This window comes from Actinia tenebrosa, unplaced genomic scaffold (assembly GCF_029948245.1).
Source record: "Actinia tenebrosa isolate PJP-AT-01 unplaced genomic scaffold, QUT_ActTen_1.0 PGA_scaffold3__52_contigs__length_22856419, whole genome shotgun sequence".
NCBI lineage: Eukaryota > Metazoa > Cnidaria > Anthozoa > Actiniaria > Actiniidae > Actinia > Actinia tenebrosa.
Window position 1 is genome coordinate 14,704,418 of NW_028292580.1, and position 16,247 is coordinate 14,720,664.

The 16,247-nt window shown below is 38.0% G+C and overlaps 3 protein-coding genes across 5 annotated transcripts; 2 read left to right on the forward strand and 1 right to left on the reverse strand.

Annotated features, from left to right (window-relative positions):
* Positions 1-310: 310 nt before the first annotated feature.
* On the forward strand, positions 311-7,105 carry LOC116298067 (uncharacterized). 3 transcript variants are annotated; one of them, XM_031706416.2, is made up of 6 exons: positions 311-399; positions 2,210-2,419; positions 2,682-3,056; positions 3,806-3,913; positions 4,059-4,152; positions 6,125-7,105. In XM_031706416.2, the coding sequence occupies exons 3-6, from the start codon at positions 3,018-3,020 to the stop codon at positions 6,454-6,456; spliced, it is 573 nt and encodes a 190-aa protein (XP_031562276.1). In that variant the 5' UTR covers positions 311-399; positions 2,210-2,419; positions 2,682-3,017; the 3' UTR covers positions 6,457-7,105. The 3 variants fall into 3 exon arrangements, with proteins under 3 accessions (XP_031562276.1, XP_031562296.1, XP_031562284.1); XM_031706436.2 differs by having other exon boundaries at positions 6,128-7,105; XM_031706424.2 differs by having other exon boundaries at positions 2,213-2,419.
* A 1,247-nt stretch (positions 7,106-8,352) lies between these two features.
* Positions 8,353-10,402, forward strand: LOC116298287 (uncharacterized). Its single transcript, XM_031706683.1, has 3 exons — positions 8,353-8,503; positions 9,055-9,343; positions 9,997-10,402. The coding sequence occupies exons 1-3, from the start codon at positions 8,443-8,445 to the stop codon at positions 10,313-10,315; spliced, it is 669 nt and encodes a 222-aa protein (XP_031562543.1). The 5' UTR covers positions 8,353-8,442; the 3' UTR covers positions 10,316-10,402.
* Positions 9,339-16,140, reverse strand: LOC116298278 (uncharacterized). Its single transcript, XM_089035072.1, has 10 exons — positions 15,981-16,140; positions 15,561-15,709; positions 15,343-15,442; positions 15,081-15,173; positions 14,717-14,974; positions 14,160-14,345; positions 12,656-12,964; positions 12,313-12,491; positions 11,765-11,990; positions 9,339-11,131 (listed from the first exon to the last, which is right to left on the reverse strand). Coding segments are annotated over exons 1-10 (1,593 nt in total). The 5' UTR covers positions 15,982-16,140; the 3' UTR covers positions 9,339-11,039.
* Positions 16,141-16,247: the final 107 nt, after the last annotated feature.

Here is a 16,247-nt window from a genome sequence, read left to right on the forward strand (position 1 = left end):
TTGCTTTGAAACTTGCCTTTGAGAAATCGCCCGAAAAATCTTCGGGATCGATTCGTTCATGTTTTTTCAGTCTTTTAAAGTTACTTCCAATAGAACACTGGAGTTGAAGTCTTTTAGAGAAAAAAGTCGTTTACGCATTTCACTGCTGCGAAAGATAGTCTAATGCTTTGTACGCGCGCGCGGGTCTAAAAAGCGCGCGAAACTGCTGAATGCCGGCTTCAGAACTTTCTCAGTTTGAGGAATCTAACTGAGAACCTTTAAGTTTAAAAATGAAGTAAAAAACAAAAGACTAACTTATATATCTTATAATCCTAGGAAAGATCGATAAAATAGAGATGCTAGAAACGTTGGGTTGAACAGGCATTTTTGCACTATTGCAAAAATGCTCGTTCCAGCCGAGTAAGTAACAAAACGCTCATCTTTGCATTAAAGGGCCACTTGGACGAAAATCGCTCCAAAATTAAAACTCTTTCATTCGAGCTGGAACTTTGCTGAAATAATCTAGGATACATTAAGAACCACCCACTGGAATATCTTTCTGATATTCGAAAGGAAAGGGCCAAAATTTTACGATTTATTTTCGTCCGCCATTAATTTCTTTGAATCACAGAATTCGACTCAAGAAGACTGGCACGAGTACTTATGACGTCATTTACTCAACCCAAACCAAAACATTGGTGGGTAATGTATGTGCCATGTTCGTAAAACTCGGTTTATTTGGTTTATTCAGAAAATATATAATGTTTCATTCGGTTTCCTAACTACTATATGACCAAACAATGTCTAGGCGCTGAAATTTTTCAGTTTCAATAATACTGACGATCATAATTCGAAAATTTCAATACATCTCGGCAAGCCAAGAATCACAACAAAGTAGGACGCATGGACGAGATTCTAGCGGTTCCATCGCGCGAAGTGACTGAGATATTCGGGATTCGAATCATTTTAAGGATAACAATTTTTCAAGGTATATTTACATACAAGGGCAAAGAACAACCCCACAATTTGGGTCCGCGAGACATCCGACACGATGAAAGAAAAATATACGAGCTGAGTGACAGACGCCGCTGTCGCGCGAGTAATAAATAAGAAACCTTTGACATGTTCTATTACAAAGATGATATTAGATAATCGTATGTTTGTACCTATTCAATGCATAATAAACATTTTGAAGCAAATAATGACCGTTCTGTAGTAAATCAGCTAGGAGAATTACGAGATCACATTCTAAATTATTCGGCACATAGATCTAAGTATATTGTCACAAATCTTTATATCACAACGCAGAATTCAAAAGGCAATCGGTTGTTTTCATAACATCAATCACTATTAGATTACATTGAAACTTCAAATTTAAGATCTTTATATCATGGACAGTAGGTAGCAAATACAAATAATGAAATGAACGTAAGGAATTTTTATGAAAACCTCTTCCTAAGCATTGCTTCTTCTTCTAGTTCGGCTTCATCTTCATACATTATAATTTATGGTTCTAACTCTTCAGGATTGACAAAGCGAGCGTCCAAAGGAGTTTCCATCATATTTGAAGAGGTATCAAAGGTTTAAAAAAAGTCTGTTTAGAGATTCTTTTCACGATAACGCGTTTAAAACATCAAATAAACTTCAGGTAATTTAACAAGAAATGTATAGTCAAAACGACGCTAACATGACAGTGTTGAGTAAATGACGTCACAGCGTAAAACTGCTGTACATAATGACTCGTTGGCCGTGACACAAAGAAATTAATGGCGGACGAAAATAAATCGTAAAATTTTGGCCCTTCCCTTTCGAATATTAGAAAGATATTTCAGTGAGAGGTTCTTAATGTGTTCAAGATTATTTCAGCAAAGTTCCAGCTCGAATGAAAGAGTTTTAATTTTGGAACAATTTTCGTCCAAGTGGCCCTTTAATTCAAACAACACTGCTTGCTACCTGTCATTCAATTACCAAACAAAAGGTAATCTCTTCTGGTCTTGTATGATACCAAGACATCTCTTGTTCCAAGAACCACGACGCAAAACACTAAAAACAAATGCAGTGGATTGCATACTACCCGATACTGAAACAACAGTCTTTGATAATTATTTTTTTTTGGACTATTTTATATCAACATTCCTAGTCTTTCCTCATTCGTATTCGAATAAATGAAGATTTTATGATCTTAAAAATAATCATATATTTTTACTTCACAATGTCATTTTTTATTCAGCAGATTAATCGAGCGAAAAAATCGTTCAACAATGCTGGTAATGCAAGTGATGTAGGAGGAATATATTAAAAACCGATCCGCCCTTACGCCGAATGAGAGTTAACCTAAAACCAACAGGTTTTGGACTCCAAAATCACACAGGTCTCGTAAACTGAACAGAACATTCATTTCAAGGGCAAAACACTGCGCTGAAAAAGGGCCGCCATGTTGGTACGTGACATTCAATTGGATGTGTTGTTGGCAAGAATAGTTGCCGTATATAGAATTAGTTTACACAGATCTTTCGGTCTTTGACAGTGTCACTATTAAAATTCATGAACAGGAAGGAAAATAATATTTAAAACGAGATCTTGTTGTGAAAGAAAGGGAAGAAAATTACATTTAAATGCGCTCTAACACAACAAAATATCCAGCTTTTTTTCTTTAATAGCTGAAATTTCGTCTGACATTTTATTCATATTTTGAATTTTAGTCACAAAAAACCTCAAAGCGGAAATCGTCATTTGGACCACGTGCTTGCTCACCGCGTCTCATGATGTCATCGTAAGCCTTTGTCGGTGCCAACGCAATCGATGCCAACGAACAATGCAAGAAATACTAGTTTGATTAACGAATTGCACTCGCGTGGTGGATTCTTTGTCTTTCGTGTTCTATTCTAAATATACCTCTCTTTGCGATTGGCTAAACACACTCGGAATAAAAAGAATCTGTAACGTTAGCAGGATGTCATCTTTTACTATGCATATTCAATCGTTTGCGGAGTTTTTCTCTGGCTTTACTGTTTGAAATTAGTCCTTCTGCGTGAGCTATGGCAGATCAATTCACCAAATCATTTACTGGGACGAAGGTAAGAATTTGTTTTGCAAATTCTTGACGTCTTGACGTTTTTTAAATAATTTATACACAAAGATGGTTCTTTACTAAGCGGACGCAGTTGCTGCGTGCCGTTGCTCGTGTTCTTACGTAAAAAAATATATCGCAAGACTTGTGCGCAATGTTATAAACCGAATATGTGGTGTGAATAATCTGCGTTGAATTTGAAACATCTGTTTGGTAATTTCTCTTACTCTTTTACTAGACGAAGGACTAGCGTCCGAAACGACAGTAAGTTTTTTCATCTTTTCATGATGTAAAATTTACCTTTTTATCATTACTGTTTCAATAGAAACACCGACGCAGCTCACACTAGTTTTTAGCTAGTTATCTCTTCTGTTTGATAATTAAGTTAAGCGTGGAGGATAGAATTTTTTTGACGAGAAAACGGCAAAAGATTTGAGTCAATGACACTCAAATGCTTGCTCTTGAGAAGCTTGAAACAGCATCCCTTCTAACTGTTCTAAACTAAAATGAAACGCATCGCTCGTGTTTTCGCTAAATCAAACCGTGGCTTAATTAACTTCTAACGTTGCGCGAAGCATAGTTTAAAGTAATCACTAGAATCGATTCATCTGAACAAAACTTCTCATTTTAGCCGAATACTCCATACAAAATATACCCCATTTTCTTTCCTCCCTACTAGGCATATAAGACAGCTTATAAACCAATTTTCATCGATAATTCAAGCCGAATACTCTTACTTTTGTTCCTTTCTATTAGGTATCTAAGACAAGTCATAAACATTTACTGGAAAGACATCGAAGAGCAAGAATAAACAACAGTCTGAATGAGTTAAAACATCTTATTCTTTCTTCTCTCCATCATGATGTAAGTTAAACGAAATAAAAACCTTTCTGAAGTAGTTTTATATAGAAGAAATTTGAAGAAGAAAACGATTCTACGTCAGCAATATTGCGCGCAACTAATGTTGCAACGTGTTGTCCCGCCTTTAATAATAGAATATTTTCTTTAGCATCCTCAGACGTACGAAGAAAAGGCTTCCGAACGAATGGACAAAGCTGATGTCTTGGATTTGACCGTTGAATTCCTTCAGGACAATAAACAAGGTATAAATCGTCTTATTTATTTTATCCATTCAGTGTTTTCTTTTTTACGTTCTTCGTTTTGTTGTTAATATTGCCTGTGGATGCGCAATAGTAGATTCTTGGACTTGACTTAAGTCCATCAAGTGAACGTTAACAAACTATTTTGCGCTCGTAAAGATTGGGAGAAATACTAGAAAGCACTGTATTGCACAAGTCCAGACGAACTTTCCATGCCGAATCGCTTGATCTTAAGTTTAACTTCTGATACGTTATACTTGATCTTTGAATTCCGCGCGCGCTCTATTCTTATTCCATTTATTAACCGAATAGGATTTAGCTATGACTAAAATGACTTACGCAATCAACCAACAAGCGACAGAATTTACTTTATCCAATAACAAGGTTAATACCTGGAACCCATTTCAGTGTTTTACGTTTGGAAGCCATTTAAGCACAATGATAATGGACGTAAATTTTTAAATGCCTATCGTTAAAGTGTCATCAATGAGTAACAAAATAAGACCTCAATAAGCCTGAAGCAAGATGACGTTTTACCCCCGACTCTATACCATAATAGTTTTTAAAATTCTTTCATATTAAAATTTTTGATTCCTTAGAGAATACAGGAACAATAGTCATAATTAAAGAATAAAAGCAATGTGAAAAGGATTATGGTCTAGAGACGGGGGTAAAACGTCATCTCGCTTCAGGCTTATTCTTATTTCTTTTTATGTATTTTAAAATTATGTACAGAGTCTGCGCGTAAAACGTCGCAGCTATATTTTTCGAAACGCATCCCACATGGAAAGAAGTAAAATTGTGTGTAAGTGTTTAGCGTCAGTACCGAAATGTCAGGTTTGCTGGTCATAGCAAGGGGTTGATCATATACGGTCTAGGGGCCGACTAACCTCTCCCTTAGGCTTCTGCCGAGCTTCCTGATCAGGCTGTAATTCCTCCCGGGATAGCAGTGTCGGGATCGAAATCTCTGGCGTAGCCGTAAATGCTTTGCGCTACCATACAACGCTTCAGCATTCGGGTCTGGGAGTATGGTCTCCGGTTATTTTTTTATCAATGATTAAAAATATTCCTAAGAACTAGCATTAACAGATGAGCTCTTGAATAGATCACTATGAGTTTCAGGGGCGTAGCGAGGACCTAGGAGCTGGGGGGCACTGATCCAAAATAAGAAAAAATTTCAAATTCCCACGTGCAGATCCCAGGCTCTGACCGGGTTCGCAGTGCACAGGTAGCCCGTCCGGATAACTTCGTATAAATTCGCACTTTTGTAGGTTGTAATAATTTATTTTCCTCTTTCGTTTCGGTTTAATATGTTTTGTTTTTTTTTTGTTTTTTTGTTATTCTTTTTTCTAATTTTTTTTTTTCAAAAATTTTCACGTGCCCCCCCCTCGCTACGCTACTGATGAGTTTGGAAGGAGTATCGTAAGTACGCATGCGCGTTCAAAGTGGATTCAAAGTACATTTGTGACCGATTTTAAATCGTGACAGTCGGCAAATAATAAATGCTATGCATTAGCTTGATCGATCAATATTTCAATATTAATCATAAAAAGGTAAATTATACACCGTGAAAAGATGAAAAAACTTACTAAAGTTTCGGACGCTAGTCCTTCGTCCGGTTTCATTAGAAACACCGACGCAGCTCACACTAGTTTTTAGCTAGTTATCTCTTCTTATTTCAATATTAGTTTGTTATGCATGGATGTTTAAAAATACCTTCTGTCAAAGTGTCAGTTTGAAAGAATTAATCCAATCGCAATGTAAGAACTTGGAACGTCAAGCGTTTGGAAGCCATTTAAAAGTAACGAGCTTGGAAGCCATTTCAGTGCAATGCCTTGCCGCGATAAAAGTTATCAAAGCAAAACATTCTAAAATTTTGATTTCTTTTGAAAGCGATATCTATGTTTTACACATTTCTTGCTCCAAACATGATAGTAGTTATAATTACAGCAACTCTTCATTTATTTTTCTCCAGCAGCTGTCAACAATGGAATCCGAGCGGAAAGGTTATCGAGGGAATATAAAAATGATTCAGCACTATATCATCGTATGCCAGCACCCCCATTGTTTGTACCTTACTGTTATCCCCGAATGGACGGCGAATACCTCGTCTTCCCTAGCGCGACCCATCCATTGTACAATGGATGGAGTATCCCACCATATTTGGAATCACCACTCGCGTCGTCAGACCCGCCATCGCCGATCCAGCTTTCAGCCAATCAAATCGATGGAAAACAACAGCCAATGAATGAATCGGAGAGTAGCGAATCTAAGTCGACTAAGAAAGATGTTTGGCGGCCTTGGTGAATCTAGAGAATTACTTGCATGGATCTTATTGGTCAATTTTATTGGATCGTACTGATTGAAGCCATTGAACAAAGGCTGCAAGTTTAAACTCACGAATTCTCAAGAGTTTTTACATTGTTCTCAGCAAATATATAGCATGGAATTCCTCTGACGGCATTACAAGCGTATCGTACGTTCCTCAACTCAGTAACACTTTATGAGGTTGATCTGTTCGTTAATTAAGCTTGCGCGCACGTCCTTACGATAAAATCAACTCTAATCAGCATGAAAAACCCATCTATTCTAATGTCTTCTATTGGCAACACGTTCGACACGCTTTGATTGGTCAGCGGTATAGAATCACGAGGTTAATATTATCATCTATGTGATATAACATCAGAAGCTAAGCTAAGTGCGCCATTGTATTTATATTTTTAGTACTGTTGGGGAGGGGGAAGGAGAGGGAGAGGGAGAAGGAGAAAGAAAAGGAAAAGGAGAAGAAGGAGGAGGAAGAGGAGAAGGAGAAGGTGAAGGAGAGGGAGAAGGAGAAGGAGAAGGAGAAGGAGAAGGAGAAGGAGAAGGAGAAGGAGAAGGAGAAGGAGAAGGAGAAGGAGAAGGAGAAGGAGAAGGAGAAGGAGAAGGAGAAGGAGAAGGAGAAGGAGAAGGAGAGGGAGAGGGAGAGGGAGAAGGGGAGGGAGAAGGAGGAGGAGGAAGAGGAGGAGAAGGAGAAGGAGGACGACGCCGATAAAACTCAAATGAAATTCCTTTGAGTACAGAGTGAAAAGTGCCTGCTGGAAAACCTAGCGGCAGTTAAAAGACAATATTGTCAATTTTCAGGTTATTTGATGTGTGAATACTTACCTTTATCATATTATCAGTCCGATATGTGTCAAAATCAATTAGTTTGTTTGCAAGCTTTGATTAGCAAGACAGTGTTTTAATAAATCAAAAGTCAATTGTTTATTTTGGTATTTACAAGATTATTGGCTTATTATTTATTAATTCTGTTTTAAATCGTTCATTGTGTTTTAGATATAATGACCACTCGTTTTCTAATCTCATGGGTGCAATTCAAGTTTGGGAGTTCTCGATGAAACTGATTTCCCATGTTCGATCGCCTAACAATATCCTAAGAAAATGACCAGAGCTGAAGTCTTCCTAGAAGAACCTGTTCGAACGAGAAGTTGTCAAATAAATTAAAACTAAAATGAAAAAGAGATTTTTTAATAATTGTCCCATGCAGTCATTAGTCAAGTCGAGTTTACTGAAGCTTTCATTAAGCAATTGCTTGTTATTAAACAAAAATAAGGTGGGGATACTAAGATTTCATCGTTTGGTTGTTGCGACACGTACCGTACTCAACTCTCACTGAACCGAATTTGTATCGGGAAATCGCACGATCTCGAGTACAATTCGGAATTTATAGGTACGAGTCATCAAATCATCACGAGTATCTATAAATTCCGCCGAATTGTACGAGAAGATCGTGCGATTTTTTGTTTATAATACACACAAAAACGTTGAGCAAAAATTGGGACTCTACAGAGTACAATTTGGGATTTAATTGTATTCCTCTTGTTCAATCAGAATCGAGTAATTTTGTAGAGTGCATTAAGATCGCAATGACACTCTTATATTTTCGTAATAAAAAATAACTAAAAATCAATCTTTTTCTTAAATAAATGTCTCCGTGTTCGAATTAAGTTATCGTCAAATATTTGGATTATTTTTATGAGATTTGCAAGACATGTGGTTTTTAGCGAAATAACACTAGAAGAAATGTGCTAGAAAAAGTTTGTTTAGTAGATTAACTAATTGTGATATTAGAAAATTATTATGAAATATTTGATTTTAATATTTCACTCTATACACTCTGGAAAATATAGTATGGTAAACAGAGGTTTAATTGGTTTTTCGGGTTTTTTTCTTCATTCGCCCTTGGTTATCTTTCTGTCGAAGTTACGAAATTTTGCGCAGTGTTGAAGGAAATTCAAGGCGTCCAGGATCATGTATGGGATACGCATTAGTTTTGGGCTTATCTTGGTTGTCTTTCTTCATACATGTATAGGTGAGTCGTTTTTTTCCGGCTTTCTTTCTCATTCTTCTTCTTTCTTTCTTTTCACATTGTTTGCCTTCCTAGATGCGGGGCCTCGTTACCTCTTTCCTTCCTTCCTTCCTCCGACCCTTTCTTCTATTTTCTTCTTCTTCTTCTTCTTCACAAACGAAAAATAAAAATAAATCAAATGATGAAAAAGAAGAAAGATGACTAAAGACAAGAGAAGTTTTTATTTCAAAGATTGCTCTGCACATTTTCTTATAGAAAAAATTGGGAATTGCTGTATTTCACTCGAGAATGTTAGTACTCTTTCTTGGTTCTCGAGAGGGTTTTTCTCCTGGGGTCTCCGGTTTCCTTCTCTCCGCAAAATCAAGAGAACATCCGGCAATTTATGCTCTCTTGGCAAAACCTAACACGCTAAATTCCAATTCAATCTGCGAGTTAGCCTTGACTTGCCGTTGAACTTTTTTTTAGGTTTTTTCAGCCGTGTATCGATGATTCAATTTGAAAAAAATAAAAATTCAACAACATTTATCTATGTTAATATTCTATCTACTCTGTAGTCGAAGGAAGATGGACTCAACTAAACCGAATCCCAGTATGTTTCGAAGGAAGAGGTAACCGGCCTGGACAGTTAATGTACACAGGACCTGGCATGGTATTGGGTGCCCTGAAACTGAAGTGGAAGTCTGGCACCATTCGATGTGTTTCTGACCAGGCTTACGACAGTCGCTGGGGATGTCATCACTACAGTTCGTTCCGCAGTTATCCCTTCAATGTCATCGTTACCGACGGAAAAGACAAGATCCTCTATCCACTGAACCAGTACATCAAGCACACGAGTGGCTTGTGGTAGGACGAAAACCATGTCATTTGCTTTTTATTTTTTGTTACGCATTTGAAATATTCAATTCACGTATCTTTACAATGCTTTTCAATAGAACGCGCGGAATCGTCATCGATCGCGACGAAGGAAGTTGGTGGATTGGTGGACGTCAATCAAGGCGTTTCCATGACAATTCATGCGCCCTTTGTGTTTTCTGACAATGTCATGGAAACACTTTGCCCGACGTCCACCAAAACTTTATTTTGTTGTATAACTATACTATTTTAAGCTTGCGATATATACAGCCAAGAAAGGTTGGTGAACTAGATTTTGTTGTATATGCTGCTTATCATATTCGTGTAAATATGTTGGACAAAAATAAATTGTCTGAAAAACGCGCAAAGTTTAGGGAAATTTCATATGGTTATGACCTTTCGTTGATGGTATTCAAGCTGGGTATGAACGTACATGTAACAAAATCTTTACAAAACGTTTTTAAAATAGCTGCATATACGCGAGCTTTCTGTTGCCGCGTAACGATCCATAAAAATCAACTTCTAAATTCCAATTTAATCATGGAACGAGGGCCACAGGTTTGTTAGCTACTGGCTATTAAGTGTTACTCTCGTAAAAACAAGGAGACGGTTTTTTTAAACATAAATCTTTTCCCTTCACATAGGTATTACCTTCCCGCACAGGACTCCAAGCACTCAGACGCCATCGTATTCAGCGACTTTGACACTCCCCTTTACCTTCACCATATGATGCAGCTGAAGATCTGGTACGGTGAAGACCTGAAGAACTGGTCCGAAACAGACAACCAGGGTCAAGTCTGTGTAGACCTGTTCGGCTTTGTCATCGAGCACAGCGGTAGTCGCAATTCTTCTGGTGGTGCTGGCGGGTCAGGAGGGAGTTCGGTAGCCGTTAATTCTAAGGCAGTAAACCTATTAACCAGCCTCAAAGAAACTTTAGGTAAAGTTATTTCTGGGACATATTGAACGAAGGATCGCACCGGCACAGGTATATACATTATGGCAATGTGTGGTAAATTAATCCTTCAATAAAGTTCTTAAGACTGAAGATAATTTTATTGACGCTTTTTATGATATGATATTGTCATAATCTCTCCAACCAACCACACACCCCCCCCCCCCGTCTTTCCCAGTACCCCATCCGATCTATGGATCTATGCCATACGATTGCAAAAATTGCAAACTAAAACAATAGAATCTTACCCTCTTTTTCTTTCTATATAGTGTGTGCAACCATGCGACTCAAAATTCTTTGCGAGATATGAATAACTATGAAACAGCTGCAATCTTGGTTGATCTAACAAGATAAGCTAATGAAGAATGCTTTGTTATCGTCAACCGAGATGGCGGCAACAACGTAACACGCACCTGCTCTATAACGATTACATATACGATTTTCTTACTTCGAATTTGTTTTACACTGCAATGTAAACTCGACCCAAGCTTTGCCTCAAACTTAGATAGCTAATTCTTAGGCTATTCTTATCTAGTCTTAATAGTTATGTATACTTAGAAGAACAAGCAAATTACTTAAAACGATGAATGAGCCCTCTGACAATGGTCAGCGGTCAGTTATAGATTACATATATAAACATATATAATCAAACCAGTTCTACAAATGGCCGAAGTGAGTGCTTTAGTTAAGCTTAAGACTTTCAGATCATTAGATTTCTGTTGTTGGAAGGTACGTCTAGTAGCTTTCCAGGGAGTTAAGGCTGCCTGCATCATCGTCATCATCCTGTTGTTCCCAGGCTGCTTCAATCTCCTTTTGATAACGGTCATCTGGTGACGAATCAAGGACAAATATCATCAGTATACTTGGACCACTTTGGGCATGGGATTTTGGCTTGGCAGTTTTACAGTACGATGTGCGAAAGTATGACCACATTTAATGTATTCGCACATTTCAATGCCATGGGCTTTTCAGCTGCCAAATGAGCGTTTGCACGCCTTATTTGGTAAAACCAGCCAGCTTCGCATCAAAATGTGTTGGTTTAACGTACAGAACCCGTGCAAAGAAGTATGCGCAAACACTGAATGTGGTCTTACTTTTGCGCGTTGTGCTGTAAGGCACGTTTTTTAATGGTCGAAAGAATTGCAATCCCCATCTACTCACACCACTCACTACAGGAGCACAGAGTATTTCTCATGGGGCAAGCCTGGGAGGTATCCCCACCAACTGCCACAAGTCATCCCTCCCCACCAAAATGATACATTAAGGTTTTCGCAACAGGTAGTCTTGAGTCCCCCCCCCCCCCCCCCCCAAAGCTATCTTCCATGCATATTTCTCATTGGTTGAAAGGGGTGTGCATTTGAAAAACTTTCTCTCTCCCTCCCCTCCACAAAAACTTAAGTATGCAGGGATTGTTGCTATATCTAAAGAGAAACAAGCACTCTACTATTATTTCTACATACATATAACATCCAATGACTCCAAGATTTCGCCCAGTGCGTTCAGCCTCTCATCTGTAGCTGCGATATCCTTGGTATATTGTTCCAGTTTCATCTCATTTTCAGCCTTCTTGTGTTTGCACTTGTTGTAATCTTCGCTGATTTTTTTCCTCTCTGCTTTTAGTTCGTTTTCCAAAATCCCAATTCCTCTTCTGGCAGCCTCTGTGATTTTTTTCTTATTCTCTTTCCTCTGCGGTATCAACCAAGAATTGATGTGGATGAGTGGATTTGTTGAGATCAGAGAGCAGTTTACTTTATTATATCGTGAGGTATAGTAGGGTGTCATAGTATGAAGACCCTTAGGACTTCTGTGTATTTTGAAAGTTTGGCATTTTGAAATCCAGAAATTATCATTTCCTGGGGGGGGGGGGGGGGGGGGGCCTAGGCAACCAGTTAAGTTATCAATTAACTAAGGACCGGTCTCTAGCAATAGACAGCAAGAAGAAGAAGGAGAAGAGAAAGAAAAAATGCCCCCCCCCCCCCTCTGTAAGTTAGTATTCAATTCAACCCACCAATTTAGTAATCAATTCCAGAGATGCATCAGAACTCTTAATAACTTCTTTACAATCAAGAGACGCAGCAACAAGAGCTTCCCTAAGTGTCTTGTGTGCCAGGATATCTAGCTCATGAAGGTGTCTTTCTTCGTTTGTCTTGTTTACGATGGAACTATTGATAAGCTTGAAGGATCCCTCTGTTGGACAAAAAAACAATTACACTGTACAACTTGTAGGACAAAGTTTTGAAAAATTCTATGTCGTGAGTTTACCCTGATTGCATTCACATACCCCATAGTGCATTTCAGGCTTGGTATGTGAAGTAGCTGACTATAAAACAAGCATAAACACCTTAACTTACCTTTGAACTGCCACATGACACTGAGTGCAGCCTGACAACACCTGTGTAGTTCTTCAATCTGTCTCTTCCAGTTTTGGAGTTCATCTCTAGCTCTTTTCTCAGTCTGTTCAGCTCTTTGCTGGGTTGCTTTTTTCTCATCCCTTTCATCCTCTAATGCTGCTTCTTGTACTTGTAATGCTGCAAGCCTTTTCCTGAGCTCATCTTGTTCTGATCGATTTTTTTGTAACTTTGAGCAAAGATCATGGTCTTTTTCTTCGTATCTGTTGAGTGCAACTTCAGCTGACTTTTGCAGGGTTTCCAAACCTTTCTCTGCAAATTAGGAAATTCATACTCAACACTCCAAGCATGCAGCTGTTTGTAGAAGTTTATGAAATTGATGGTAGCTAGGGTTAGTGTGTCTGTGGGTTGGTGGTAGGGTGTCAGTAGGTTGGTGGTAGGGTGTCAGTAGGTTGGTGGTAGGGTGTCAGTAGGTTGGTGGTAGGGTGTCAGTAGGTGGATGGTAGGGTCTCAGTAGCTTGATGGTAGGGTGTCAGTAAGGTTGGTGGTAGGGTGTCAGTAGGTGGATGGTAGGGTGTCAGTAGCTTGATGGTAGGGTGTCAGTAAGTGGATGGTAGGGTGTCAGTAGGTGGATGGTAGGGTGTCAGTAGGTGGATGGTAGGGTGTTAGTAGGTTGATGATAGGGTGTCAGTAGGTTGGTGGTAGGGTGTTAGTAGGTTGATGGTAGGGTGTCAGTAGGTTAATGATAGGGTGTCAGTAGGTTGATGGTAGGGTGTCAGTAGGTTGATGGTAGGGTGTCAGTAGGTTGATAGTAGGGTGTTAGTAGCTGGATGGTAGGGTGTCAGTAGCTGGATGGTAGGGTGTCAGTAGGTGGATGGTAGGGTGTCAGTAGCAGGATGGTAGGGTGTCAGTGGGTGGATGGTAGGGTGTCAGTTGGTAGTTAGGTGTCATTAGGTTGGTGGTAGGGTAACATGTTGGTGGTAGGGTAACATGTTGGTGGTAGGGAGTAAGTGGGTTTGTAGTAGGTTGTCAGTGGCTGGTTGATGGCATGATATCTTAATATCATCAATATTTGATGATAAAAAACCATCGTCATATATATAAATAGTATAAGTAATATATACAATATGAAGGGCCGTGTTGTATCAGATATACAACCACGAGCCGAAGGCGAGTGATTGTATATCTGATACAACACGGACATTGTATACTACTTATGAAATGTCTAGGTGTATACATTCATGTTCTACTATAATTTTAAAGATAAAATTGAATTTGGCTAAGAAAATGTGAGTTAAAGTTTATGCAAATCAGGACGATTTTGTATCAGATATACAACCTCCTCCACGGACAATGATTTCTATTGTGTTTTCCTCATTAATTATTCATGAGTTTTATAAGAGTAATATAATGCTTTGAACCCAGGTGATGAAGTTTGTTTGAAATGTGATTGTCCTGGAGAGTGTAATATACATGTATAATATCAACAATAATTAGTAATAATTACCAATAATTGTAATATCTGATTCACAGTTGTCACTCATCAAGTGCAATTCACTCAGGTTACTGTCCCCTTCATTCTCAATGTCTTGCTTTTCTTCTTTGAACTTGGCCAACACTTGATGCTGTTCCTCTTTCCTCTGCCGAGCAATTACTCTTCCTGTGTCTATCTTTGCTGCTTCAATACTCTTTTCTGAAGCATAAAGAAGCATAGTTAGAAATTAAGACAAGAAATGATGAAACATAATGGATTTTAGGCTATACATGAATAATGTCCACAATCAAAACTTGTTGACGGTAGGATGTTAGTAGGTTGGTGTTGGAGCGTCAGTAGTAAGTTGATAGTAAGATATTAATAGTAATTTTTAGCTAGTTTTCTCTTCAGTATGATATATAGTAGGTTGATGGTAGGGTGTCAGTGGGTTGATGGTAGGGTGTCAGTAGGTGGATGGTAGGGTGTCAGTAGGTTGATGTTAAGTTGTCAGAGGGTTTGTGCACGTGGTAGACTGTGTCCGTAGGCTGATATAACATTACATAAATATTATAATATTAATTAGTACTAACCAATTATCTTGACTCCTTCTTCTCTCTGTGCTTCTGATTCTGCCAGCCTCATGCTTTTTATGAGCTTTTCCATTCGTTCTCTTTCCATCCTCTTGTACTCAGCCAAAGCATTGGTACTTTCATCAGAAAGCTCAAATTTATCTGCAGCACTTTTGCAGGCCTCTTCATACATTGCTAAGGCTTTCTGCAGCATCTCTCGGGCAGCTTTGAGTGATGTAGAGTTCTCGTTCGCATACTTGATGGCACCACATAAAAGGTCTACATACAAAATTAATTATGAGTAAATCAAAATCAAGTCTAAATATATAAAGATATATTAAAATTTTTCTCCATCTTTAAAATCAAGAATTAAATTAATTCTAACCTCTAACTTCAATACCAACAGGATGGAGGGCTTCAAATCCTGGATTCTGGATGATTTCACTCAGTGTGGCAATTGATTCTTGAATTTTTTCATCTGTTTTGAAATGAAAATGAAATAAAAGCAAATAAAAAAACAACAATAAATAATATGCTTGATAAAATTATTTCAGGTAAAACATGACTGGAAAAGAAAAAAAAGATTCGTATTTATCATCAATTTTATATGTTTTCCTTCATTTTAACAAGTAAGTTAAATCTCATACCCAAGGCTGGTTTAGACATGACGACATTTCTGTGTGTATCCAAGTTTTCCTGGTTATTGTAAAACAATCCTCCGACGGTCTTGGTCGGAAGCTCCTTAGCCTGCGGGTCACATAAATCAAGTATTTAATAAATCATAGATGTTTCAAAATAATAATCAAAAATAATTTGAAAGATTTCATGGTCAAAATTTTAATCATGATATTTTTATCCAAAATACCTTAATAATATCTTCCCTATCTCCTCTTGCGTCATTGTTTTCTTCTTCTTTTTCGTGGCTCGAGTTAACAACTTCGATGCTCGAATCATCTTGTTGTCCTTCAGCATCGACGAAAACTAAACTGGATTCCGTATTGAAGTCCTCTGCCACTACACCAGGAAGCAAAGTTCATTAAAGACAAAAAAATACTTTCCAGAACGTTAGAATGTGTAAAATCCTCCAGTTTAAGGAAGAAAAGAGTTAAGAAAAGAGTGTTTTGCTATAGAGCTATGATCTGTCCTTGACCAAACGAAACGAATTGCAACTGGAACCCACTCAGCTGTCTTGCATTAAGGATCAAAGTCTTTGCAAAGTGTAGCATCATAACAGATAATTCTGAACAATAAATGATATCGATACAAATAACAAAATAATACTCACTGCTTCTGCTGATTACAAGACTGCTTGTACCTCAATTCTAACAATAATATGAAATACTGGCTGCGCACGAAGGATTCTTATGCTGATAAACAATGCTGAACTTTCTAGGAAAGTCCCATAACATTACGACAAATTCTTGGAATCTAGTAGAGAGAATTTGTAAGACAGGAATTACAAATTTATTGATCCTAAAAAAAATTGAATTAGTAAACTTTAAATATTTTCTAGATATGATTAATAGACGAGTTTTTATGAAGAAAAAATAAA

Coding starts and splice junctions, on each gene's coding strand:
- LOC116298067 (XM_031706416.2), top strand. CDS start 3,018: ATGGCAGATCAATTCACCAAATCATTTACTGGGACGAAG. Junction 3,057..3,805: donor AATCATTTACTGGGACGAAG/GTAAGAATTTGT, acceptor CCTTTCTATTAG/GTATCTAAGACAAGTCATAA. Junction 3,914..4,058: donor TTTCTTCTCTCCATCATGAT/GTAAGTTAAACG, acceptor TATTTTCTTTAG/CATCCTCAGACGTACGAAGA.
- LOC116298287 (XM_031706683.1), top strand. CDS start 8,443: ATGTATGGGATACGCATTAGTTTTGGGCTTATCTTGGTTGTCTTTCTT. Junction 8,504..9,054: donor CTTTCTTCATACATGTATAG/GTGAGTCGTTTT, acceptor TCTACTCTGTAG/TCGAAGGAAGATGGACTCAA. Junction 9,344..9,996: donor AAGCACACGAGTGGCTTGTG/GTAGGACGAAAA, acceptor CCCTTCACATAG/GTATTACCTTCCCGCACAGG.
- LOC116298278 (XM_089035072.1), bottom strand. Junction 14,975..15,080: donor TGTTGGTATTGAAGTTAGAG/GTTAGAATTAAT, acceptor TTTTGTATGTAG/ACCTTTTATGTGGTGCCATC. Junction 14,346..14,716: donor AGAAGGAGTCAAGATAATTG/GTTAGTACTAAT, acceptor TTTATGCTTCAG/AAAAGAGTATTGAAGCAGCA.